This window comes from Psilocybe cubensis, chromosome 12 (genome assembly GCF_017499595.1).
Source record: "Psilocybe cubensis strain MGC-MH-2018 chromosome 12, whole genome shotgun sequence".
Classification (NCBI taxonomy): Eukaryota; Fungi; Basidiomycota; class Agaricomycetes; order Agaricales; family Agrocybaceae; genus Psilocybe; species Psilocybe cubensis.
Window position 1 is genome coordinate 457,891 of NC_063010.1, and position 27,613 is coordinate 485,503.

Here is a 27,613-nt window from a genome sequence, read left to right on the forward strand (position 1 = left end):
TAGCGCCAGGCCGCTGGAGCTATCGGATAAGCCCTATCATCACCTCCTTGTCGGTCTGCTAGTGCTACTCAGTCGAGGTTTGTATCAGAAAAATCCGGAAAACGGATATTGTAGAAGTGTTCTATCATTATTCCAGCCATTGACTGTACGTTCCTTTATTTTGTCTGTTGAAATTTGTAGTATGGCTTTCCCCCCTTCTTTGGGCTCGCACACACACATTTGGGTTGGATCTGTACAAATACCACTTGTACTGTAATATCTAAATGAAGAACCTCCTCGCTTTGATTGGTAGTACCGTCCCGGGCATGCCGGTGATATTTTTTACGTCGAACTTCGAAGGTGCCCTACAGTTAAACTTGGCTCCTCTGCCTGACAGGCATGGGAATGTCGAAAGATGCCGCGTTGCAGGGCCGCATCTTCCCATTTACCTTATTGAGCGTGTGGGGGAAAACGGAAGATCAAAGTCACTTGTTAGAAGCTTAGAACGGTATTTTGAATGGTTGGAGAGGTTCTTGATCGCCAACCGCTTAAAATAGGTTGACATAATACCACACATGAGAGTTGACGCGGTGTCAAGCTGCGTACCAGTGGATCGGCGTATGATTCTTTGGATGGCTCTGGGTGAGGCCGTGATTATTTCAGGGAGGTGGCTACGAGTTATTGGGAAATTTTGTGCTTTGGGACGGAAACTGGATCCCTTGACTGGCTCGTCAGTCTTCAGAGGAGGATGACCAGTATTCTGTCACTTCGCGTTCTAATAATTTGTACGTAATGTGAAGCACGAGCGAGAGATTCGAGGGTATTAGTCCAGGCAGTATAATTATATGTCGGCTGAGTGTAGTGTCTGGAGACTGGGTGGGGTAACTTGGGAAATGCATAGTCGAACCAGTTAGTAAGTGCGTCTGTGTTAATTTTTAAGTGATTGTTTCTTTATTTTTTGCCATGCTATCTGCGCGGCTACTTCACGTACACCCAAAATTCGAAAGGCGCTCATTGCCCGCCTGGTGGCCTTGCGCCTTGCAATATACACCTCCAGCACGTGGTCCATCTAACGGGGGTAAGACCACATAAAGCGGGTTATTCTCCTGCTGCTTGGTTCGATTTTATATTCTTGGGTAAATCGGGACTCATAAGGTCGACATGGTTAAATTACGTTACCATCTCTGACTTTCAATGTTTTCTATCTCTTAGGCAATTGAAAAGACCTGAGTTCTGGGTATCAACTTTATTCTGTGACTTCTTTTTATTTTTATTATTGACTTCCGCCGACTCGGCTGTATATCAACGTTGTCGGATATCAGCCCGTTGCTCGCGATGCTCGCCCTCAATCCTCGGTCATTGACCAAGCGGCCATCTTATGAGTTAGCCAATGCGACTTTCCCCAAAATCGTGTAATTTGGGGTTCTTTAATCAGTCAGGGAGTGCACGTTGAAGGGTGCTAATAGTGCCAATCATTCAGCACATTCCAATCACTCTCGTACGAAGGTCGCATATCAGGGATTTAAATAGAGGTCGAAGGGCATAAATTTCTCCTCGGAAATCCTCGCGCAGTCTACCTCGAAAGGGTCGCTCAGAGTTCATTAGATCCAGAGGGGTCATCTGTATATCCTTTGCTTTGCATATCCATTTAAAGCATGGATTTATCAGGTCGTAGTTGGGATTCCTTGCTCCTTTTCCACATCCTGTCAGATTCCTCTTTCTCAAGAGATCTTATGTCTGAGTCAGAACCTTTTAAATCTCTGTTACATCATTCCGTGGTATGCTCTGGTGTCTGGAAATCTGCGGATCGTTTTCAATTTCGCCATCTTTTGCTATGCCACGGATGTATCACAATGAGTAAATCGGCGATGTAACGTTACCAAAGGAAATTAAATTGTATATCTGGTTCAGTGACTTATCAAGGATACTTTAAGCACTAACTTCCCTTTTTCCGGGTCTATAGATACTTTATAGCGAGGTGAGGTTATCTACCCGAGGTTTGAACAAAACAGGACATTGCCTTTGCGGGATGCGTTACGCCGTCAGGTCCCATTAGTCTGAGAAAATCTCCCTTCATCTAATAAGTCATTTTAATTTATGCAATTCTGCTCGCGCACGACTTTAATTATGTAGAGCCGTGTCTGGGATGTGAGTGGTAATTGAAACAAGAGTATATCAGGCTCTGTGTGTTACCGACTATTGCTTCCACCGCCGTATTCTTGGAAATATAGTTTATGCTCAGAAATAGCATGACGGTCGCTTATGTGAGCGTTTAAATCGTTTACCCGCTCTTTAGAATATAACATTCCTTTGAGACAACTTTGAGACTTAGTAAACAGATTGCCTTCATGCACCATTCGCCACTTCAAGTTTTAGCTTCAAGTTATACGTACTACGAAGCAAGGAAATTAAATTTAGTCCACAAAATTTGCTGTATATATTGTCTCCCACGTCTTTTCTCTACTTTGGCGTCATTACAGCTTTACAGACTGTAGCTTTCCCTTCAAACATCGGTTTCCGTGCTCTTGCAAAACGCTGACATAGGAGGCATTACTTAAATTAGAAGGTCGGCCCGACTATTAGTGTCTGATCCGCTCGGCGCTGATAATCACAAACAACCAGACAGCCAGGGGGGCACAAAGGCCACAAGCAAGCCACAAGCTTGAACAAGATCTGCCAAGAACCGTGGATAGTTGTTGCTCATCGTCAAGGTAGTCGGGTAAGCATTCTCTTTTGACACCGACCATGTCGTTCTTCAAGTCGACGTTCGAAGCGATTAAAAGCAGTCCTGTAGTGAAAGAGTCGTCAGAACAGATGAGTTTCATCACCAAAGTCATCGGCCATGCTCGAAACGAAGTTATCGGTGCGTCATGTCCTCTATAGGGGTAAATATACTGCTCATAAGTCATTTTCAGGTCGATGGAATCCTAACCGTATGTCTATTCCATCATGTTGGTTGTAAAACGCAGCAGTAATAACAGAGACATTCGATCCGTAAAGGTCGCCACGACGACCCTGAAGAGCAAGCTCAAGATGAACTGAGAGCACAGATAAGAGCAGGCCATCGATTTACCAGCTTTGCTGCTGAAAGGTCTGGAAACACCGCAAAATGGTACGCTTCAGCCAAAAAGTGAACTACAGTCAGAAAGCTCACTGGGTCTGGGTCAACTTGATAGGCATGTGGACGGTCATGACTATATGTGGGCTCTCTCTGAGATGATAGATAATGCAACGGAGGTCATCTTTATCACTGTACGTTCTCTTTCCTATGGTTTCTTTTGGCACACGACATTCAAAAAATTGGATACTGTCGAAAGGATTGGTGGCTTACCCCTGAGTTGTACCTTCGTCGACCTCCTGCCTACTTCCCCGAATGGCGCCTCGACAAACTTTTGAAGAAAAAGGCCGAACAGGGAGTCAAAATCCACGTTATCGTATACAAAGAGGTTCGTTTCTATGTCTAACTTTGTATTCACTTTCAGGCTGCCAGTGTTTCTCCGTGATAACATTGATATGTTTAGGTTACGCAAACCATGTCAATGAGCTCTAAACATACGAAAGTGGGTTCTATGCGCTCTAATGACCCCTATAATCTACCTTCTTACCGGTGTATCTTTCTAGAACAAGTTGGAGGCCCTCCATCCCAACATTACATGTATGAGGCATCCCGACCACATCGGCGCCAAAGGTGTGCCACGATATACCCTTTCAACGCGCTCTATGTATAATTTTGTTTCTTTCAGACAGTGTTCAATTTTGGTCTCATCATGAGAAAGTGAGTAAAGGCATACAAACTTCCGCATCCTCGCACAACTGATCTTTCTTGTACTCTTCAGATTGTCATTGTTGACAACCAATATGCAGCTGTTGGCGGTCTAGACTTATGCTTCGGACGCTGGGACACTCACAATCATCCTCTCGCTGATGTCCATCCTACCGACTTCTCCAAGACCCTTTTCCCTGGCCAGGACTACAACAATGCTCGCATCATGGATTTCAAGGATGTGTATGATTATGTCAGCAACACGTTGTCCATCATGGACAATGCAAGAATGCCATGGCATGATGTTAGTACACTGCATACCTGGAGTTCCCGAAGAATCTGATTGTATAATCTCGTTCAGGTACACATGACTTTCGAGGGTCCAGCTGTTTTAGATTTGAGTCAACACTTCATTGAGCGTTGGAATGAGATTAAGAAGCGCAAGGCAAGGCATTGCTCTCAGTATAGGCGTCGTTTATCTCACCTCTGTTTCCCTTTTGGTGTGCGTAGTATCGCGACAAAGAGCAAGTGCTATTTTTACACAACATACCGTGTTCTCTTTTTAATCAAGGAATTCAGTACTATTGCCTGGCTTGCATTACCCGTTGATCCAGAGTATGCACCGAACGAGGCCGCTGCTCGTACGTTTCAATAATAACCTACATTCTGCATCATGTCTGACCGCGTACAGGCCACCCTCATCTGGAGCACTGGCGTGAAATTGGCCGTAAATACAGGCAACGCTGGCACGGACCACCTCACGAGCCAGAACGAAGCCAGCGCGAGCGCGAGGAATGCGGCACTGGTCGCGAACGTCAGCCGGGCAAGAAGACTGCAAGAATTCAGGCGATTCGAAGTGTTTCAGATTGGTCTCATGGAGTCCTGACGGAAGCTAGTATCCAAGAAGCCTGTACGCAATGTTTTGAACCGTTGTTCAAAGGTTGTTTATTCATTGAAAACAAATTTGGATGCTGCAGACATCCAATTGATCAGAGAAGCTGAGCATTACATCTATATCGGTAAGTTGCTGACCAGTAATACATTTAATGTGGGTTGCTAATGATTTTTTTAGAAAATCAATTTTTGTAGGTTTGGTTGGTATTCCGCCTATTTTTGAGATGCTCATTGAATCTGAAGCATCTCTGCGACCAAAACTGGCGGATCTGTTACCAACCAAATCGGGGCCGCTCTTGTTGAGCGCATCGTCCGTGCCGCACAAGAGGGCAAGAAGTTCAAGGTCGATACAAACATTCCAAAGCTCCACATAAATTAAACTCATTTTTGTTTCTAAGGTTGTTGTAACGATTCCGGAAGTTCCTGGATTCGCTGGCGATGTCAAAAACGAGAGTTCCATCAAGATTATCATGGCTGCTCAATATAGGACTATCAATAGGGGTGGAAGTAGCATCTACGAAGAAATCCGAAAGGCTGGTTACGAGCCGTAAGTTCGGATTGTTCTCAGAAATTGAAAATAAGTAATGTGTATATTCTCCAGGATGGATTATATACGCTTCTATCATCTGCGTTCCTATGACAGGATCAACGCCCCTAAAGGTATGATATATTTTTTTTGGGTCTTCAACACCATTAATTTTTTTTCGTTGATCAGGATTCATCAACAAGATGGAGGAGACTTCTGGTGTCAAGTTCCACGAAGCTCAAGTGGCATTGTCGAGGCAGTGGGTTGCCGGAGATGAGCTCACTACCCAGAGGCAAATTATCCTTGTTGTCCCTGAAGAAGAGAGCTTGGTCCCCGCTGATAAGTCCAAAGCCCAAAGTACGATCAAAGTAGACATTCCAGTAGACGACAACGCTGCTCGTGAGGTCGTTGAGAGATTCGAGAATGGAGCACGCGATCTTCGCTCCGATGAACCTGTTGCAGACTCAGTCGCGCAACACATGCTTGACGACAAGACCTCTTTGCTCGACGAGCAGTGGTTAGGTACAGAGGAGGAAGAACTTAATGCGTATGTATACATCTCCCAAATTGAGATAATGTTCTTACTCGCCTTTTCTTTGTTTAGATACGTCTCTGAATTGTTGTATATTCACTCCAAATTGATGATTGTTGACGACCGCCGTGTCATCGTGCGTTTATGCCTTTTCTTTAAAAAATGGTTCTAAATATCCACTCTATGTAGATTGGATCTGCCAATATCAACGATCGCAGTCAGAAAGTAAAATAGTCCATTTTGATCCTGGCAATGTATCTGACCTACTGTTTGAACAGGGTGATGGAGATTCTGAAATAGCTCTGGTTATAGAGGATGATGATATGATCAATTCCACGATGGACGGCGAACCCTATGAGGTTTCCCGCTTTGCTGCCACTCTTCGCCGCCAGCTCTACAAAGGTGGGTAAATTAGTTAAATCTCATCGCTATCGTAACTGGGGAGAATGTTAACGTTTATTTTTAGAGCACCTTGGTCTTATCCCCCCACAAACGTGTGCGGAGCGCAACCCTGAGGTAACGTCCTTCATGCGCCCAGCGCCTTACCCCAACAGGGACGATACGCACACGCGCGAAGACCGCCTTGTGGCGGACCCCATTTCCGACGATACCGACATGCTTTGGAAAGAAACAGCTCGTAAGAATCGTGAGGTGTTCTCGGAACTCTTCCGTCCTGTCCCAACCAACTTAGTTCGCAACTGGGACGCATACGATGTAAGCAACCTTGACATGATCATGCTCCGATCTCGAAGTGTTGACCATTTCGTGCATCAGAAATACCGCCCTAAGGGTGTCAAGACGGGCCATGTTGTCCCCGGGATTCCGCTGGAACGCGTCAAGAAGCGCCTTGACCAAGTTAAAGGTGCTTTAGTTGAATGTCCATTGGTCAGTTCCCTATATAGTTCATGGAAGGTTTACGTGTTTATTTACTCCCTTTTAATTAGGACTTCCTCATCGAGGATAGGGATCTAGTCACTGGCGCTGAGTGGACCCACCTAAACCCTACTCTGCCTATCTACATTTAACCGCCAGCCGCCAGCAAAGAAGCATAACCCAAACAACTTTTCATTTAATTGTAACAACAAATAGAATAGCGCCCGATTCTTCTCTGATAGAGCTTGCAAATATATCAGAACTCTTACCTCAGTACTTACGCTCAGTGTTAAGCTCTCAGTGTTGAAATCCAAGCAGTTAAGTAAAGTGTTATAAAATTATACGAAAGTGAAAATCGAATACATGAAACCCACGAAGATAAAATAAAATACAAAATAGAGGGGTATCGCAGAAAGAAAGAAAATCAAGCCGCTCCGTAGTTCTCGAGAATGTGGTTGATCATGTCGCCAATAGAGTAGGCATCGGACAAGTAAACCATCGGGATGTCAACCTCGAACTCCTTCAGAACCTGTCCTTTGAATTGAGCAAATGTGATAGAATCAGCTCCACATGAAGTCAAAGGCTCTGCGATATCTATTGGTTTCATGGTCAGAAAGGAACAAGAGATTTGAAAGAAATCAGATAACATACCAAGTTGTTCGCTGGGTTGCAACTCAAGAGCAACACGCAAGATGTTCGTAATAATCTTCTTCGCCTCTGCTTCCGAGAGCTTGGCCTTGCTTGAAGCTTTGGGCGTAGAGAGGAAAGGCGCGAAGAAGGGATCCTTGGCATAGGCAGGAGTGGCAGCCAGCTTAGTCGGATCCATACGGGCAATGACCTGCAGAGGGATAGGAATCATCATAGCCTTCATGATGAGAGGGAGACCTTCGTCGTGTTTCATGAGAAACGCGAAGCTGTTGTTCATATCAATGTTGCTAATCAACTTTGATTCCCAAGCCCCCAATTGCAGGGACGTTCCAGGCAATCCTGAGTTGTGACGATACGCGGCCAGAGAGTCCATGAATGAATTAGCGGATACATAGGCAATTTGGCCAGGGTTTCCAACAAGGACGCTGCAAAAAGATAAGAAAAAAACATAAACAAAGAATGTAAATTGACTTACTTTGTGCTGCTGCAAAGAACGAAAGAATCCAGGGCAAGATTGAGTTCCTGACTGGCAAGATGCAGGTTCCACGATCCGACGACCTTGGGACGAAGGACGCCTTCAAATGCTGAGGGGTTCGTAGATTTGATGGTGGAATCGTTGACTACAGCGGCGGCGTGGATAATGTTTTTAATGCCCCCATGGACGTAGTTGATGTCGGCCAAGGCCTTCTTGACCGACTTCAAGTCGCAAACGTCGACTTGCTGGTAAAGGCAATGAGCCCTGACTTTTTCTGGGAGGTTGGAAAGCTCCTTGCGAATCTGAAGTAAATATTAGAAAGGGGGAAAGAAAAGACATAAAACCACACACCGCTTCGTTGGACTCCTCCCTTCTCCCGAAAAACACAACCTGATTAACGCCCGACTCGACCAGACTGACAGCCAACGCGATCCCAATACTTCCCAAGCCAACAATAACCGTCGTTCCTGATGGCGATCTGGAAGGAGTTTGCTCAATTTCTTCCAGAGTAGGGACCAAGCGAGTGAGAGTCTGGTCAGGGGCGTTCTGACGATAGCTAACGAAGGCGTCGGCATAGGTGGAATTGTAACGGGCCTGGATCTCGTTCTTCAAGATTTCTTGCAGCTTGTGAGAGTTCAAGGTATCAAGGTGGGGAAGGTCCAAACACCAAGCAGCGAGGTCGAGACCACTTTCACGTCGGAACACACGCACCATGCCCTGAAGAACGGCACCAATGAGAGAGGCGGGGGATATTTTGGAGTCCGAGAAGAGATCGAGTCCTTCTTTGTAAAGATCGACAGGGGTAGAAGCGCAAGTAAGGGCTAAGAAGCTTGTGATGTGAAGCTTACGAGCGATCATCAGCTTCAAGAACGAAAGAACTTCCAAACATAAGGTGCTGAACCCTTCAGAGCCAGGAAGATTGACCGACTTCGAAAGGTCGAGAACAACCAAAACATCTTGGCCTCGCAAAGTAGAAGGAAGAGTCTCGAGCTTGCTGCATGGTACTGATTTGACCTTGGGATGCTCCTTCGCGTCGTCGTGAGACAAGTGCGGAAGCTCAACAGAGATAGCATCCTTGGCCGATGAAGAGAGAGCAGCCAGAACTCTGGACGCGCTGCCATTACCCAAATACAACAGCTCATCGAAGCGATGGACGGGAGTGGTTTGAGGTGGGAGGCTCTGGCTAGCCCATCCATTTCGGAACCAGTTTTTGGCTACTGTGTTTGGCTTCTGCTCCTTGTGGACCACACCGCGAGGAACCCAAGCAACGGAATACTTCTTGCATGACACAAGAAGAGTCCCCGTCTCTGAAAAGACTTCGAACGATGCGGTCAAAAGACGGGCGCCACGACCAACCTCCAGGGGAAGTTTGTAACGGCAGGTGAAGTTGTATGGCATATCGTCAGTGTGCAAAGCGAAATCTTCCAGAGAAGCAGGGAGATAAGCTCCAGCGCTGTCGTCCATAGGAGGAGCAACCCTAGAAGATATAGCTCCGAACATGTGAAGACACGCGTCAAGCTTCCTAATGCGATCGTGCGCAGGATTTCCGGTAACATCGACGCGAATATCTCCGTCGGCGTGGTCGTCCCAGATTCTCACTTCCTGAACAGTGCGGAAAGGATCGCCGAACTGAACGTTCTTGAAACATTCGTAGATCTGAGCCTTTGACATCATTTGAGAAGGAATAACTTCGGGCTCCTTGTTCAACGCCTTGGAAGAGTGGGAGGAGGGCTTCTCTGACAGAGTTCCTGAGCAAATATGCGTATTCTCGAGATCTTGCTGAACAAGCTTGAATGCCCCTTGCTCGTCAATCTCAGAGCGCACTTGGGTCTCTGGAGTTTCCAAAATGAGAGGCGTGTGGAAGCGAACAGTCTTCACAGCCTTAGTAGGAGAGGCACGAGCAAAGAAATCCACCATAGCAGCGCCTGGTAAGACACGACGACCTTCGATCTTGTGGAGGTCCAAGAAATCGCAAAGAGCCTGGTCGACGACGAAAGCTGGTGCAGCCTTGGTTTGCATGCTGGAAGCTTGTTGCTGAGGTGCCGAAATCAGAACTGAATTGCGAGATGCGATGTATGCGGGATAATTGTAAAGGCGTTGGAAGGGGTATGTTGGGAGATCCGTTGTCACAAACTTGTACGGCATTTGGGCGAATAAGGCATCGAATTCGATTGTGAAGCCCTTCTCATGTAGAGAGGCAAGAGCGGCAAGCATCGCGACGATTTGATCCTTGCCCCGTTTGCCAGTAAAGGCAAGGCGTGATTTGCCAGCGAACTCGGGTGTTTGCATGTTCGACCAGATAGTTGGTTGAGGTCCAACGTCGACAATAACATCAACCGAGGATGTCTTGGTGGCGACTCGGGCGGTCTGAACGAATCTGACTGGGTTTTGAGCATGTTCGACCTGAACAACAGTCAGAATGCAATATATACAAATAAACTCGAAGAGCGTACCCAGTATTGAGTATCAAGACACTGATGCTTTGGTATCTCCTTGCCACGTAGCGTTGAGAAGAATGGTTTCTCAAGTTTGCTAATAGCGGCGTCGTGCTCGTCCAACCAAGTCCTGAGAGCAGGCAAGGCATGTGCAATGGATGGGCTGTGGAAGCCTGTGAAAGAACAGTCAGAAATTATTGACATGCGGGGCGAGAAGCTGAGTTACCTTGATCGATGTTGAGCTTTGTCGTCCTAAGCCCATCCCGTTTCACAGCAGCCATAAGCTTTTCGATTGCCTTCAATTCTCCAGATACAACGTGAGCATCTGCGCCGTTATATACAGCAAGCGCAACGCGGTCTTTGATGCCGAGAGTATCGATGTAACGAGCGACCTTATCTTCAGAGGCAGCGATAGCAGCCATTCCCGCCGGCTTAGCAGGGTCCGCTCGGAGAAGTTTGGATCTGATGACCACAAACTGTAAACCGATTTCGAAGCTGAATGCACGAGCAACGACTGTACAAAAGGGTGTTAAACTTCAAATTTCAAAAAAAGCTGGAAAACGACACACCCGCTGCAGCGATTTCTCCAAGACTGTGTCCCATGACAGCATGGGCCTGAATACCAATGCTCTCGAGCCACATGGAAATGGCATATTGGAAAATGAAGATGCAAACTTGCGCGACCTCACTTTGATCGATGGAAAGCTTGCTAGGTGAAGATTCTTCGACAAGGTAAGGAAGGATCGGGTATCCAGTCAACGCCGAGGCCTTATTTGCCGCGTCCGTAATGATATTGCGGAATCCGGAATACTGGTTGGCCAAATAGCGACCCATACCTTGATATTGAGAACCTTGTCCTGGGAATCCAAGTAGAATGCGACGCGCATTTCCTCCAGCAGGCGAGGATGTGTTCTGGAGACGGTCCTCGAGGCGAGCGATCAAATCTTGCATATTCGAAACAACGCAAGCAAAGCGGTAACGATAATGTTCACGGCCAATGCAAGTTGTGTAGCAGATTGAATGGAAATCGGACGCAGGCGCATTGAGACAGAAATCAAGATAATTCTCGAGGTATTGAGTGAGGCCGTCTTGAGTCTTCGCGCTGACAACAAACATCATTGGGATAGACTCAGGAATAGAGGGCGAAGGGCGAGGCTTCATGTCTTCTGTGGGAGCTTCCAAAATGGCGCCAGCGATGGAGCCTGCAAAGCCGTTTGAACTGATTACATGTCGTCAGAAAATAGAATGCAATCATGAAACAAGGCAACGTACAGAATAAGGGCGCGCAAAGGAAGAGAATTCTCCGTTTTGAGGGGTACTTCTTCATAAGGAATGTGAAGAGGGACGACGCTACAATCAAGCGAAGGGTTCATGTTGTCCTTGGTCAGCTGAACAAGACCCGGCATCGTTTCGTTGGTGAAGGATCCCAATGTTTTAAGAACTCCAATCAACCCAGCGACTAATTCGGCATGTCCGACACACGATTTCACAGCGCCGACAACGAGAGGTCGGTCGGGCGAATGGGATTTCTCAAACACCTCATTGATTCCTTGAATCTCGATAAGGTCTCCCAAAGATGTACCTATTACCGGACAGTCAGCCATCTAATTGGATTTCGTTATATAACGGTGCTTACCAGTTCCATGCGACTCGATAAAACTAGGAAAAGATAAGGAACTATTAGAATGATAACAATTCGTGCTGCGACATGTTGACGTACTCGATCTGAGAAGGCGAAAGTTGAGCCTTTTCCAGAAGGGCAATTTGCATGGCAATCTGAGCTTTAACGTTCGGAGCAACGAGACCTTGAGATCTTCCGTCATGTTTGACATCAGTTGACCTAACCACGCCAATGATCCTATCGCCGTCCCTCAAGGCAGCGCTTTTCGTCTTCAAGATGAGGCCTGCAGCAGCCTCAGACGGGACGTACCTGTAGATGTTTGATCAGAAACGACGATGATACAAGTTGAGCCACTAATGCACTTACCCGTCTGCCATGTTTGTGAAGGTTGCACAACGAGAGTTTGCTGAGGTCATCTTTTGGGCAGACAAAAAGCCAAGAGTGCCAGGCCTGCGATATATGTTTAGGTTTCGAGTTATTGCACAGTCAAATACAGAACATACCACGCGTGGGTATTAGCTCCGCAAACAATCGCGGATTCTCCTTCTCCAGAGTGTAGGTATTGGACAGCTATCATTATTTACTAGTTAGCAATTGGTCCTGATAAGAATTCATCAGACGTACCTTGATCAAAGGCGATCAAACCTGAGCTGCAGGCGGTGTCAATCGTTATCGAAGGGCCATGGATATCGAGCAAACTAAAAGAAAGTTAGACCTATAACAACCGTCTAACAAAGCTTCGAGAGCATACTAGCTGAGGCGTCCACAGGCAGTGCTAGTGGCAACACCGGTGCCGTAAAATCTAGTGTAAGCTGTAGCAAACGGTTGGTCAATAACTTCGAGGAATAGCAAGAAAAAACACTCACCACCCCAGCCTTTATCAGCAAACAGGAGCTTGAGGTAGCCCTCATCCATGGAAGCGGCGACAAAAACGGCCATATTGGTGCCCTTAATCTTAGAAGGAGTGATGTTGGCATTCTCCAGAGCCTCGAACGCGATCTCCAAAGACAGACGGATGTTAGGAGAGACATGAAAGGCCTCAGCTGACGAGATCCCGAAGAATGAGTGATCGAAGCTCTCGTATTCGACAAAACCAGCCTTCTCAAGAGTGATATCGCAAGGTGAAGGTGGTTCCTTGGAGTCCGGTGCACGATAGAAGCTGGCGTGGTCCCATCTCGATGGAGGGACAGCGGTGATAATATCCTCGCGCTGGTCAACGAGGGCTTGCCAGAAGCTCTCTGTGCTGTTGATATCTCCGGGTAAGCGGACTGCTTGGCCGACGATCACAATCTCTTCTTTGGGCTTGTTCAAAGGAACTACCCTCGTAGAAGGACGAGCCTTGGAAGAAGGCCCATCCATACCCAGATCGGAGATGATGGCTTTAATCAACGAGTCAAGGTCGATATGAGTGTGGCAGGTGTTCAAAGGCAAGCTGAGGTCGAGTTGGCGGTTCAGCTTGTTGACAATCATCGTTGACATGGCAGAATCCATTCCAAGCTAAAGAATTATGAGTGTTTTGTGCTTAAATTTTTTTAAAAAAATGAACGAACTTCAGCGAAGGTGGCCTGGCTGTTGTTTTCCAAAGTCTCTTCAGTGATATGAAGAGTCTCGAAAACGATGCTCGAGACAATGCTAGCAATCTGATCCTTGGTCTTGCCTTCAGCACGATTAGAAGAGGCCGATTTGGTTTCCGTCTGTGGGGCAATGCCTTCTGCGGACCGACTCAACAACGACGACAACTGTTCTCCGAACATCGCATCGAGTTTCTTGCGGAAGATGGCCCCCTTCTTTGTAACAGGGATTTGTTGGTCAGGGTTAAGAACCAAGACGCGAGCCCAGGAAATACGCAAAGGAGGGGCGAGCCCTCGGTTGGCAACAGAAATGGCACGGGTAATCTCAGAGAGACGGGCCTCAGGAGAGACGGATAAATCCTTGGCTGGCTCAATGATAGCACAGACAACTTGCGACGAGGTCTTCAGGAAATTGTTTCCAACAACACATGAACGAGCAATTGCTGGGCATTGGTCCAAGATAGCCTCTACCACGCGTGGGTCAAGAGTTTCTCCAGAGCTCATCTACAATACGAATTAGAATATGAATTGCGAGTGCAAAACAAAAACAAACCTGAATGTAATCTTCTTTGCGACCTTTCCACACTAAGCGTTGGTCGGCGACATAACCATAGATGTCGCCTGTGCGGAAAGAGACGGTACCGTCGTCCTCTACAGTGAAAGGCGAATTGTCATACTGAAGGTAACCCTTAGTGATGAAGCGACTTCTAATGACAAGCTCTCCTTCTGGTAAAAGCACGGTGATCAGAAAGTATCGAACCTAATGAAATTTATACCTACCAGTATCAGAAACTTTGCCGTCTTCGTTGATGATGGAAAGGGTAGCATCGGAGAGGAGACAATCCTTGCTATACCATCCTTCGGTTCCATTGGTAGTGGAGTGGAACAGCGGACCTGGTGACAGTGACAAGATTAGTTTCGTTTCGCATCAATACAATTAGAAAGCAAAAACTACCTCCTAGTTCCGTCATTCCAATATCAAGCACCAAAGGAATCTGCAATTGGTTGGCCCACTCAATGCACTCAGCGCTGGTAGAAGCACCACCGGATCCAAAGACCTTGAAAGACTTGATGGCGTCGTGGATGCGAACCCTCCGAGCAGGATCGAGTTCGCCTTTGTATGTCCTCATGAATCCCTCTAGAACCCATGGAACGCCAGCGAAAGCAGTGGGCTTCATTTTGATAGCGGTCTCCAACAATTGACCGCAAACGTCGAGATACCTTGATGCCTTGCTTCCAGAAGAGGAGCCGTATGCAGAAGGAACGATGGAGAAAATATAACAACCACCGCTAAGAATCATGGCCGCACCGAGATCGTGCGAGAGGCCGATGACATGAGACCAAGGAGACCATCCAAGGACGCGCAGGTGCTCGAAGTTTTGCTGAGGCCATGTACGCTTCCACCACGAAAGGCGAGATTGAGATCCAGCGAGGACGCTTTGATGCGTTAATGGAACACACTTGACGTTATTTACAGAGGAGGCCGATGAGGTGTGGAGATACAAGGCGATATCTTCACCAGTAGGCGCAGGGAATGTGTGGGCAGACATCTCGGGGGATTGTTCAAGATACTTCTGCATAAGGGCTGTTATGGTCGAGTCCTTAGGGTCATATGGGAAAGGCGTGAGGGACATTTCTAAAGGCGAGATGAGAAAAACGCTTAACGCAATATGTATAGAATCATGCTAGAAATGAATACCTTTCACAACATTCTGAACGCCCAGCTCAGTAGCTGGCATTAGGACACACGTAGGTGCGATATTGAGCAACATGCGTTCCATGATATCACGAGGAACGTTTTGGTCCAGTGGGGCAACTATGCCGCCAAGTTTCCAGATGGCAAGGATGGTGGCCAGCACGTAAGGATGGTTCTCGCTGATGATAGCAACAACTGGCTTCAAACCAAACTTTTGGTGGATGCCAAGGGCGATACCTGTGGAGACCGTGTCGAGCTCGCCATAGGTGCATTGTTCCTCGCCACACTCGACGGCCTTGCGGTCGACATCGCGAGAGCGGGCGATGGCAATAAACGCGTCTAAGAGGGTTTTGTTGTTGAGAGAAGAGTCCATAATGGTTTAAAGAATAAAATAGGAAGTGAAAGTGAAAGCGACTGTGGAAGTTGCTTGAAGGAAGGAAAGAAGGGCGTTCCCAGTATTTAAACTATCAGGGGGGGCTGACAATATTTTTGTTTGTTTTCCTAGCTCTGGCGAGGTCAGATCGATTCCAAACGGGACGGGTCGATCATAAGGACTGCAGTAGATCGATACCCCTCAGCGGGAGGCTGACGGACATAGTTCCACAATCAGTATTTTTGACGCCCAGCATTTTAATGTCACATACAAGATATATTTGCAGTATACAGCTAAATCTGTTCTTCGTATGCATATAGATCATATGCATGTGTAAAGGGTCTGGCAAGTACGCTTTTGGCACTGTTTTGTAATAAAGCTTTGAAGACGGGTCGCGCATAAGGTGGCTATCCTGCACGATGATCAGACAGGGAATAAATCGCCGAGACGTTACAGGAGCCAGCCAAACTCGAGCGTTGGATTTCGCTGATTCTTGCCCAGACTGCTTCGCTTTGCCATGTGCGCCAACGATGGATATTACTCAAGAATAACTAATCCAAGAGTCAATGACACTTTAAGTAGTCTTCTTGCGACGATAATTGATTTTTCAGCATGGTGCGATCGTTGCGAAGCAAAAAAAATCACTAGCATGCTTTTGACGTGCATTCCAGTTTTCGACAAGGTTGTGGTAAGTTCTTCAACCAGTTGTCCAACCCATTAGAAAGATCACAGAATTTGAATACCAGAAGATTCATAAAGGTGAGGATCACAGGTTCAGGTCAGGTACAGAAGTCAGCAAGCAATAAACTGGGCATGGAGGTGATCCTGGGCTAAGGAACTGTTGATTGGAAGAGTCGCAGGTAGTAAGAGGTTTGGCTCTCTTCCGACAGTCACGATTACGTGTAGAGTAACTAGAATTACGTAAGCAAACATCGAGTGATCATCCCCACAGCACTCAAAAACTCAAGACTCAATGACAACTCACTTAACTCAGACCTGAAGTAATTTACAGAGGTTGTCACCGATCTTCTGTCTTTGTAGTTCTTTGTAGCAGAATTTAGTTTGTCTACGCTAGACTTGGAGGTTGTCAATGACAAAAGGTTGGTTCTCAGGTCGTGGTTAGTTACTTTGGAATCACTGGCAGTTGTTTGTATCCCGCTCTTATTTTAGTAGGTACATTCCGATACTAGGTCTCATGGGCGGTAGAAAAACGCAGTCGACGGCGTCACTTACGTTACCGTGGATTCCAATTATGTTGGAGGCTTGTTTTGATTTCGATGTACAACGGTAGCATCAACTTTGAGGAGGCTACAGACTAAAAATACCGGCTTCGCGCTTGCGACTCTGTATTGGATGCACCAGAACCAACGACAGGCCCAATCCAATAGTCAGACCAATAGCCACCGACACCAGTTTCAGCGCCGTTCTGAAGCCGGAAAGATAAGAATTTGCAGATCCACCTGCTTGCTCAGATGCATAACTAAGAAGACCCCCACTTCCCAAACCGGACGGTAACTGGAACAATATGCCCGTAATCTGCATAACATGGATCGCTCAGTAGTAAGTTTTCCATTTTATACCACATCTAGAGAAGGTAAAATAGACAGACCATGACGACGAAGGCATTCCCCGAAAAGAACCTTGCATAGGCATTTGCTATGAAGCCGACGGCAAAGGCCCTGTTGATCGCAAAGTGTATGAAGATCCGTTAGGGTGTAAGGAGGGCTGATAAGACTAACCCAACAGCGGCGATGATATCGCCCTGTCCGACGTATCGTCGACCGGTAAAATAGTTCGTAACCCAGCCTGCACTTGCTATTGCCACGAGAAGGATCTGGAAATCGAAATCGAAAAGAACGTCAGATAAAAAGTTTGGGTAATGAAATTGAAAAGACGTACGATCTCCTTCCGATTATATGGAGCTTGATTCCGCAGGCTCAGGAAAAACGAAAACATTGGCACAGTTAAGAAGGCTAGTGATTGTCATCAGGCCCCAGTAATTTGGGCATGCAAAATGAATTTAGGCTTACCCCACCATTTACTGGGCGTTCTTTGATACCATGGTCCAGATGGGTCATGAGTCAATTCGCACATGAAATCCTCTGCCCCATATACTGCATGCTTGGTAAATAGCTCAAACAGACCTGCCCCGATCGAGAAACCAAACCCAAGAAAAAGGGCATAGACAACAGCGAATAATAAGCGGACAGAGCCCGGTATAATTTGCCTTGACATGAGCTCCAGGGCACCGCTGAGAACAAGAAACCCCTTGGTAGAACTGATAAGAAACAAAGTAAAGCTCTGGGGATGATAATACTGACAGGTAGGATAAGCACCACCGAACTCGAGGTAATGGCAGAATAACAAAGGGTATGCGTGGCCGCCAACGACGCCGAAATAAAGCTAAACAAGGTCGTGATTGTGACCCTGCCAATGTGCTTCTTAGTCAACAATTGACGCGTTAAGTGAACAGATACGTACTCAAACACATAACTATAGAGGGTATTCCGAGAACCCAAGATTTGCACGACAACTAGAATGGCTCCTAAAGGAAATGAAGCCAGCGCATCGATGAAACTGCCAGCAAAGCTGATAGTACAGATGGACGCTGAACACATGCCACCTATCACAACTTGTTGCCACCAATTATACATCGGTCGCTTCTTCATCAATGCATCCAGCTCACTGGAAGCATCCGATACCGAAAGTTTGTCGTGAATGACCTTCCAGTAGAGCGAAAACGCGTCAGCCAACTTGCCGAGGTCGAGTGCACTGGTTTGTCTAATGAATCTGACGTGACTTGTCCCAGTTCCACTGTCATCAAAACTGAGCAAAACGATATCCGGCAGGTACAGAAAACTGAGTTGAACGTCGAGCACACGCGCTGCCGACATAATTTGCGACTGCAGCCGATGGGTTGGACCGCCAAACATCATCATAGTACGGGTAAGCTTCATGATGAATTCCTCACGTCGAATAATGTGAGCGATGTGCCGTGTAATCTATTACAAGTCAGCGAATGATTGACAATAGAAAGTTTTCCTATAATTACAAAAATTTCGGCCTTTTTTCTTTTGTGGGGTTTACGGCGAGGAGAACCCATGTCTGTATCCGATCCGTATGGCGTGCTTGTCCTTGGCGTACTATGACCAGATATTCCAGAGCGAATAGAACTAACGTATCCTCCAAAGGCATTCGAAAGGTTCATCTTATGCCCTCCTTTATAAAAAGGATGGCTCTCAGTCGGAGATATTGGAGGAGTTGTGTGCAATTCCAGTGAGGATCGGGGATGTCTGTGCACGTCTGACTGCCCGCTACTGTGCCTTCTTTTTGCCATTGGAGGAGGATTCGGATACTTTGGTTCCAGAGAGTACCTACATGTGAATGAGCCCCAGTTATAATCGACAACCTAAAGTTCGTGGATGAAATGCGCATACCTCGATAATTTATATCCTGGACGTTTAACATTTGGCTGGAGTTGACTCGCTTGTGGAGCAGCGACGCCAGCCAAATTGCCCGCGCTAACAATCAGAGGACCAAAAACGCCAGCTCCGCTCCTAGCTGTCGACGGCCGCGTGGTGCGCCCAAACATGGAGGGCATTTTGACCTTGGGCCTGCTATAGACTTTACGATCTACAAAAAATGAACCAAAAGTCAGTAATGGGGTAGAATCCCGACATAAATCAAAATAAATAACCTTGCGGAAGCAGATCAGACGATTCAACCTCACTTCCACTGTGTCCGGAATCGCTTTCCAGAGAGGAGCGGGAGGAAAAGAGCGAGCGAGCGCTACTTGGATACTGATAAAGGTTTAGCACTGTTGAGAGAATCCCCTTTCCGTGGACTGAAGAATCGTCTGGATGTCTTTCGGCATCTTTTTCGAAAATATCGTGTGGCTGATGTTCCACTGTTGGGCGCCGCCCTGTTAAGGAATGCGAGCGTGAACGTTTCCCTATATGTTTCTTCACAACTTGCTCAGCTTGTTTCATCGAAAATTGGCGTAAATCTTTAGTGCCCGGTAGACCAGAATCTTCATCTTCATCGATAATATTTCCAGGGACATCATGTGTAGGGCTTGCTTCCGAAGGTGTAGGAGGGTAATTAATGAATCTGTTCGGAGGGGTGTTGGGGTAATGCCTTCGACCTTTGATCTCTGGTTCGCTCTCCGATGGTGAAATGCTTGACACTTCGGCTTCATTGTCAGTATCAGAGGTTGACGTGGTTGATTGTGGAGAATAGTAATGAACTTTTTTCAAAGGTGTGCCCTTGTCACGGTGACGTTCTAACGCATCTGTCAACTCTTGGAACCTCTCTCTCTACGAAGCAGATTCAGAGAACGTAAAGATTTCCGAGTACGAACGTACATCAAGGCCCTGCTCGTCGAGAGCATGTGTGGATGAATCTTCTTCAGCATCTGGCCACTGTACTTTCCGTGGAGTCTTTGAACCATGTCTACCCGAAGACCTAGAAAGGCCGCCATGCCTTTCATTGCGATTTTCTTGGTCCATTGTGATGCTTGACGATGGCCAGAACACAAGTAGGCGTCAGATAGTGACTAAACCATGGCCTGTTTCAGTTCCTCGTCATCGAAACCCAAGTAATTCCCGGATGGAGCCAAATCGAATTGTCTGTCAAAGGTTTACACGGCACAATGCAACCTTCAAACAACGCATGTCGATTCTAGTTGGTTGTGTAAAATGTGGAAATCGAAAGAACTGTGACGTAAAGTTTATGTGATGAATTGGCATGATCACGATTCACGAAGCGGGACGAAGCGGAAACCTTGTAAACCAACCAACTACCAACAACCATCCTACATGACCTTTCAAATGCTTGACTGCTTCATCGAAGTAATTCCTCCTTCAAAGCTCACATTGAATATGGTGCAAACCATGTATTCCCTGAACAAAACAAAACACAATACAACTCATTGCTACTGGTGCAAATAGTGTTCTACCATATGGTAATGGACGAGGGGCTCGAACGAACATCGATCTCAGCTTTTATCAGTATCAATTTCGTCTTTCTATCTTCGGGCCCAAGGCAATCACCAATGTGGTTGATCATCTCACTGATCGTGAACTACAACCCTGGCTCTTTTTCTTGCAAAAGCAATAGAGTCTATCCTCCAAGCTAAAACTTATGGCGATCCTAAATCTGTTCCAGTTTTTCAGTGGATTAGCAGACACACTCACCTAACGGATCGAATTCCAGGACATCTCGAAGTAACCGGATTACGATCTCGGAGACTGTTTTGGTATAAACTGCTCTATCGGGGTTTTCTATGGTGTCGACGCTGATGCGAAATTTACGTGGCACAAGGGATCCTGAGCATACGCCGACACTTCTACAAATCCTTCGGTGTTGATATCAGCTATGACTTACACTACTTCGTGCCTGAACATAACCTCCAATATTAACGAGATTTCTATCTCGTTCTCCATCGTGTTGTGACGGCGGCATCCTAATAGGGAATGCCGAGCATATCCGGCATGGACGTGCCGGAGCGACACAGTTTTCTATCGCTTTCCACAAGTTTCGTATTTGATATTTCTCTCATTATTCTATCTATGACGTATGTACTACAGTAAGGTATATAAGCAGTAGGTAGAGTAGGTAGAAGGACAGAGCTTGAATAGACCACTTTATCCAGTCATTTGAGCTTCGACAGTGTGCCGGGACCCGTGTGAATAACGCGCCCCGTCACACGTGTGGACCAAGGTATTTGACATCTGTAAATTGTCGGTCGAATTTGACTTCCATGGACCAAATCGGAGGGCGGTGGCAGGAAGATTTTTAGTTAGTTGATGCGCCAAGAGGACCTCATGAAATGGTGGCCAGCAACGTATGCGATTTCTACTTGACTCAGCAACGAGATGATACAAACTGACGAGAAACAAAAGCGCATTTCTGTTGTGGATTTTCCGCTCCTTAGACTGCTGAACAAGTGATTAATTTCAACGACGGCAAACTCCTCACCAACCAGATCAAGATTTCATGCACCCGCTACCTTCGGACAAAGCACGCGCTCGAAGCATTCCATTTCAACACTGGGAGTGGTGGGACTCGGAAATTATAACTGCGGTGTGGATAATGTTCGCAATAGGCCCATATTGATGTTGTATCTCAACGAAGCACTTCCGCAATGACTACAACTCATAGGCATCGGCCTTCAGGTAAGTTATTTCCCCTTCGATGGATAGCCTGCCAATCGCTTTGAGAATCTGTATCAACTGATATCTGAGTATAACGGTTTTAGCCTGGCTTATCTATCTTTATCTGTTCCGCTCACCTCTCAATCTTCAATAGCTCCTCGCTCAACGAATATAATTCATGGACTCCCATTTGAAGCTAAAAGATGTTATCGGAAAGCATGTCAAGTGTCCACATATGCGTATGCAGGCCCGTTTCAGAGCGAATACGCAAAACATGCCTTGAACAGTGAGTGCTCCTGTGGATGGCAAAGGGGGTTGGGTCACATTGAAGAGAAACTGGAGTTTTTAAGATCGGTAATAAAACAAAAGCTGACAAGATATGAGTTGGGACCCGGAGAGGGAAAGAACATCGAAGGCAATGGGCATAACGTATCATTGACGTTGGACATGGCAAGGTAATGAGATGACAGCGACAAATTTGAAACATAAAGTCGTGGAAAGACGCTAGCGAGAAAAAACTTCCTTGAAAGAGATTATGTGTTGTCGCCCAACCACAGTCCCGAAGACATGAATGCAGCAGCCGATTTTGCGAATCCTATTGTGCACTGGGAAATGTGTAGGCTTGATGGTTAGGTTAGATTAGGATATGTGCATGCCTTTTCCAGATCCAGATATTCCGAATGTTACGGAACAAAGGAATAAAATGAACAGCTATATAGATCCTATAAACCTCGTCGTGAAAGTTGGAGTACTCAGGCTCAGGAGGCTGATCGCTGGTGGACTTCCGCAGCGGAAGACTTGCCTTGAAAAATAGGACGCCCTTGAGCAGACATGAGTAGTCGCGCTATTGCCCGAAATGAAGAATCTTCCGCTAGTATCAATTTCGCCGCTGATGTGGAAATGCGGCGACGATTCGCGAGAGGCGAATGGAGAGTTACGGTTTTGAATGGACCGACTCGACTTGACTCTTGTGGCAAATAAATCTATTAGACCTGCACCAGGCACGACCCGGGGACGCTCGATTCGATGGTCTACTAGCGCATAGTAAAGAGCTTGATCCACCTGAAACTGCACGATCCGCCTCGAAGTACATGAAAATTGTTCGACGTCGACTTTGCCACTGTTCCTATGGCGTGAGTCTCGAAGTGATGCTATCTGGATCGTGGCGTTGTCTTTGGAAAGAATAGTTGGAAGTTAGGTTCGATTATTCTGTAGAGAGCACCCGATAAATAGGTTGTCAAATTTGATCGTAGAGCCATGTTCAAATAGAGAAAGAATTGCTCTGAGAATTCTTTCTCGCATTGTGTAGTGTACTTCTTTCTGAATGCAGGTTTCAAAGCGTCAAAAAGTGTGTTCTGAAAATCAAAATGCTGGGGTACAATAATGCGACAGCAGGCCATGTAGAAAATTTAATGAAATCTTAGAACCATGCACTGCAGAAAAATGTGAGGCAAAAGAAATTTGGCTGATGTTGGTTAACCCATTCTTTGTTGTTGCAATGAAACACTAAGAAAAATGAAAATCAAATTGCATAAAAGAAAAGAAAAGACTACAGATCTAACTTGAGTTACGTTGAGACGATATGATTGGGGTTTATCCTGCAGTAATTCTGGTGACAAAATGAACCGATGATTCTCGAGGCAGGTAATAGGTCATACATGTCGCCAGCGTGTCTACAATCCTGGCCAATGGCTTGGAGAAGATTTATGGGGCCTGCAGTCACGGCCCCCGTGCGGCCAATACACATCTTCATTTTCATTTATTACCTGAATCTCGATTAAATATCCAAGAGTAGTTCCTAGTCAAGACCAATTTCAGCAATGCTCCTTTAATCACGGATGGGCCCTTCGTTGTTTAATTTGCGCTCTTGATTTGGAATGGATGTAAATGAGCCTGGCAAAGCCAACTTTTGGGGCCACCAACCCCTGGATTTTTTCCTTAGCATCACGTCAGTTGATTTAACCATAACTAAAGTCGTATCGCCGTCCCAAATGACCGAATGACAGCACTGTTTGATTTGAGGATAAACGAGACGGAAGCTTCAGTAGGGACGTATCTGGAAAACTTGGGCAACATTAGCTTAGCCGTAAATTACTAAATTTTTTACCGGATTCAGCATCGCGAATTCAACGATACCATTTGTGTGCTGACAAAAAACTTGGTTTGATGTCGAGATGATGAGAAGATTTCCAGAAACTAATCCAAATGTCCCTGGCCTTCGGCTGAAAAAAGTCAGAGAATGCTAAAAGCACCCACTCGGTAGTTGAACACTTACAAGACCTCGTGTTCACCACAGTGACAATGGTTATCCCCTGACTGGATATGCTTATCAACTATGAAGAAAAGATTAAAGGACTTCAAGAGCCAAAATTTTAACGGACATCTTTTTAGCCAATTGCCACCAATACAACAGAAAAAATAGTGTAGTAAGGCGGCAGGCTTACACCAGCTGCAAGCAGTATCGATTGCCAAAGGTGACCTCTGTATGTCCAAAAGGCTCAATGAATGAGACCAGCCCAATGCCACAGCATTCAAATATGAAACGAGACATATAGCAATCGCGCTAATCGTTACGTGAAATGTGATGTTTATCCTTCAAAAATTCAGGCGCCTTTTGAAGTAGAGTACGAAGCATGAAATGAATGATTTGTTAAAGCACCATTTCGAAATTGTCACACCGATGGTGAAGCGGTTATCATGCTTGCCTTCCAAGCAAGCGGCAGGGGTTCGACTCCCCTTCGGTGTATTTTAGGTTTCTCCTTTTTCGTATTAAGACGATCACTGAAAGTGAGAAGTACTAGGTCACATTTTAACCACAAAAGTTAACTTACATTTCATACAGGTTTACGAATTGGAATCGCTGCCATTACCTCTGAATTGAAGGTATCCCAACTCCATGAAATTGCTCAATGCACCCAAACTCGGTCAAACGTCTAACAGGGTGTTTATGCAGCTTAACTAATGCAACCGTTGTCTCCTGAATGTGATCTTCATAATAGTTAGAGAATGACAATAAGTCTAACGTGTAATGAAGGTGAGTTGTTCATGTAAAGTGTTGGTTGTTACAATGTTTGTAAGTTTGGCGCTTAACTATGTTGATTACGTAAGAACAAGTGATGTCGGAGCGCTGACCGGGGCAATTCGGGAAATCGAAACTCTTTCGTTTGTTCCTCACACAAATCTTCTGTGTCCAATCGATGGCTCCTGTATCATCTTATATCATCCATTTTTTGCAACCAGTCATGGAAACCTTTTCGGTACCGTACCGTGTGACCTGAAATTGGCAATTTGCTGGTGGACGTTTCTGGCCACATATATGTCCCTCCGTTCCGTATCATACCATCCATGGCATTAACACCAGATAGTACCAGCCTTTATAAACTGAACCAACTTGATCCAGGGCCACCTCGTCGACGAAGGACCAAATTTGGATGCAAATGCATATTATATGTCGTTCTCACCTTCGTTGGACTTTGGGGTACATATGCATCGTATCGTGCGTTGCAGAATCGATTAGCACTCCTCAGGCACCCATACCAGTTCTTGTACCAGGATCCCAAGAATTCATATCGTCCGCAAGATATTGTCCGCCCACTCATCGACAGGAACCAGACATTTGATGTCGTGGCAACAGTCTGGATACGATCTCCACAAACCAAGATATCCGGAGTTGAGGTGGGATATCCAGATTGGATGCAAAGTCATCAAAACCTTAAGCTTGACGAAACGGCCATTTTCTCGGAGAAAGTATTCCAAGGACTACGTTTACAGGACAAGAATAAGAAGAAATCGGTCAATCTTCAAGTACCCACAGAAATTTTGTAAGTGAAATTTCTTTTTCATTCTACAGCAAGCTGACACCTGCACATGTGCCAGTAAGTTACGGGAGTTAAACAATTACGACCTCCGTGCTTCATTTGTGCTAATACCGACTTCGCCTTCTCTTCTGGATAATGCCACGTTTTACTCAAGTTGGATCCCTTCCGAGGCCCAATATCCTCCTATGCGACCATGGCCGTAAGCAGACTTTTTGCTCTCAATGACCAAGTCTAAACCTTCATGTTAGAGTTGACACGGCTTTTCCATCTCTTGCGGACAATATCGTCGACTCATATGGTACTTTTACACCATTGATTGCGTTCCACGATATCAAATCAAGATGCCCTGACTCTTTTCAACCCGAAGACGTAGAAGACGATGAAACATATTACGAAGAAGACGACATTGTGCTGTCTTTCGGAGTTGCAGAGAACCGCAAAAAATGGGCCTCTACCAAAGGGAGATCTGTTCTTTCTTCTCACCCATACATCATCACACGATCATTTCTACGGGTTGTCGATATGACGCAGATTTTTAATAAGCCTGCATTCGATAATGCACACGCAAAGCTCAAGTCTTATTCAGTAAACACTTCACATGCATCTCTTATCACCGACCGCTGACTTTATCAATCTAGTGCGGAAGACTGTCAACTATCAATGGCTTCAGGGCTTGGGCAAGTTGGAAAGATTGCATTCATAGTTATTATGCGATTGGAAATCACGCTGTGAAGATTCGGATTGCCCAGATATCAGAGAAAACTGGTAAAGAACGCACGGAGTGGGCATATGCGCCGTATTTGTCGCTCGCCGATAATGCGTGGGGAACCAAGGTGGGTATTACTGTTACGCTGGTACTATATCACTCTAAAATACTATTTTATCAGGATCTTGTTCCCGTCCCTGTCAATCGACAACAATGTATAGAAGTGGATGCTCGGGAATCATCAGAATGTACAGTTTTTTATCATTACTTTTAGTCACATGTCTAATTTATGCTACTCCTAATACCAGCGCTGGAAAGCCCGACCGTCAATATAACATGGAATATCACATTCTCTGGAGTCAACCTTTTTGAACTTACTGCTGGAAATACAATGGCGGAAGCTATGCCTCCGCACAATATGACGGATGCAGAGCATGGTTTACATTCTCAACATTTGCTTTTCGAATATTCACGTACGTTTGTTCAAATGATTGTTTACAGTGAATTAATGGATCTTTTTCAATGCTTGTAGAAGGTCTTGCCGGGCACAGATTCCGCGATGATTTTCATCCACGACGGGAAATGGCGCTCGGTATGATCAGGTAATGAAACGGATTTGTTTTTGGACTTCCCTCTGACTGAATCATGACGTGGGTATACATCCTTAGGGACATTCTTTATTTCATCGCAGCCGTTCTGAATATCATGTATTGGTTCACCCGGTCGTCCACCTCTGGTATCTCGATTATAGGCTCTGCTCTTCAAATTATTTCGGTCGTTTTATCGTCTATTGCCACGGTTGTATACAAACGGTTGCAAGAGGAGTCAATCTCATTTTCAGAAAGCCTTAAGTATCTTAGAATGGTTAATGCGCTGTTTACGGCTTTTTTAATACTCAAAGCCATCACTCGCGGTGAAATTCGGTGGTGGAAGAAGGTTGTTCCTATCATCACCTTTGCATTAGCGACGCACGCCGAAAGAACTAGCCAGCGCATTGAAGCGCGCACAAGCCTTAGATCTATCATGATTGTGCGCAAATTCTCTTCAGATTCTGAGTGTTAACTACAGGCTGATGTTATATACAATTCGTTTTCCTAGGCTTATTTGGTCCTCTCCACTGCCTCCTATGTCATCTTCCATCAACAGTACTACCTCATCGCCCCACGATACACGTACGGGGAGCCATTCAAGAATTCCCTCTGTCAATTCCTCTTTTGGGCTCCGAACTACCTGCTCCATGAACCTCTGGGCCTGCTCAGCCTTGCGCTCCAACTCATCTTAAACTATAGAATGCAAACCTTTGCCGGTATGTACAAGGCGAATACGGGAGTGACACTAACTGCGGTGGTGTTCGAGTTGATAGCAAAGGCGCCGTGGGTAATTGGAGAGGGCTCCGGTTTGGGCCCGTGGACACCTTTTAATTTCTTGTTAATGTGTAGTATGGTAGTCTATGCGGTGCAGGCGTGGAGATATGTGTCGGTTGCAAGTCTGGAGGACGAAGAGGATGAAAAATAAAGTTATTGTGGACATGGCCATTATCATGGCAAC

The 27,613-nt window shown here is 45.9% G+C and overlaps 4 protein-coding genes and 1 non-coding gene across 5 annotated transcripts; 3 read left to right on the plus strand and 2 right to left on the minus strand.

The window, feature by feature from the left end:
• Positions 1-2,724: 2,724 nt before the first annotated feature.
• Positions 2,725-6,719, plus strand: JR316_0012144 (Phospholipase D zeta 2; the record flags this gene model as incomplete). The annotated part of the gene is made up of 24 exons (XM_047897778.1): positions 2,725-2,842; positions 2,895-2,912; positions 2,980-3,091; positions 3,156-3,231; positions 3,297-3,425; positions 3,501-3,539; positions 3,601-3,667; positions 3,723-3,754; positions 3,816-4,046; positions 4,104-4,204; positions 4,322-4,383; positions 4,434-4,652; positions 4,720-4,761; positions 4,815-4,827; positions 4,880-4,979; positions 5,035-5,183; positions 5,238-5,296; positions 5,352-5,709; positions 5,767-5,830; positions 5,884-5,919; positions 5,973-6,096; positions 6,161-6,408; positions 6,469-6,579; positions 6,639-6,719. The coding sequence occupies 24 exons, from the start codon at positions 2,725-2,727 to the stop codon at positions 6,717-6,719; spliced, it is 2,589 nt and encodes an 862-aa protein (XP_047742667.1).
• A 272-nt stretch (positions 6,720-6,991) lies between these two features.
• On the minus strand, positions 6,992-15,386 carry JR316_0012145 (putative PKS/NRPS-like protein biosynthetic cluster; the record flags this gene model as incomplete). The annotated part of the gene is made up of 19 exons (XM_047897779.1): positions 6,992-7,640; positions 7,691-7,992; positions 8,042-10,093; positions 10,144-10,298; positions 10,352-10,639; positions 10,695-11,344; positions 11,398-11,707; positions 11,762-11,784; positions 11,846-12,055; positions 12,113-12,196; positions 12,250-12,316; positions 12,371-12,444; positions 12,498-12,558; positions 12,613-13,243; positions 13,297-13,821; positions 13,871-14,043; positions 14,098-14,211; positions 14,273-14,953; positions 15,017-15,386. The coding sequence occupies 19 exons, from the start codon at positions 15,384-15,386 to the stop codon at positions 6,992-6,994; spliced, it is 7,419 nt and encodes a 2,472-aa protein (XP_047742668.1).
• Positions 15,387-16,694: 1,308 nt separating this feature from the next.
• Positions 16,695-19,894, minus strand: JR316_0012146 (Pheromone-regulated membrane protein 10; the record flags this gene model as incomplete). The annotated part of the gene is made up of 10 exons (XM_047897780.1): positions 16,695-16,922; positions 16,996-17,065; positions 17,126-17,220; positions 17,286-17,359; positions 17,417-17,664; positions 17,868-18,388; positions 18,439-18,760; positions 18,824-19,019; positions 19,084-19,702; positions 19,751-19,894. The coding sequence occupies 10 exons, from the start codon at positions 19,892-19,894 to the stop codon at positions 16,695-16,697; spliced, it is 2,517 nt and encodes an 838-aa protein (XP_047742669.1).
• A 4,321-nt stretch (positions 19,895-24,215) lies between these two features.
• Positions 24,216-24,287, plus strand: JR316_0012147. The gene has a single exon. It is a non-coding gene; the product is annotated as a tRNA-Gly (tRNA).
• Positions 24,288-24,886: 599 nt separating this feature from the next.
• On the plus strand, positions 24,887-27,580 carry JR316_0012148 (uncharacterized protein; the record flags this gene model as incomplete). The annotated part of the gene is made up of 9 exons (XM_047897781.1): positions 24,887-25,362; positions 25,418-25,558; positions 25,608-25,944; positions 25,998-26,192; positions 26,247-26,313; positions 26,374-26,538; positions 26,598-26,657; positions 26,757-27,094; positions 27,164-27,580. The coding sequence occupies 9 exons, from the start codon at positions 24,887-24,889 to the stop codon at positions 27,578-27,580; spliced, it is 2,196 nt and encodes a 731-aa protein (XP_047742670.1).
• Positions 27,581-27,613: the final 33 nt, after the last annotated feature.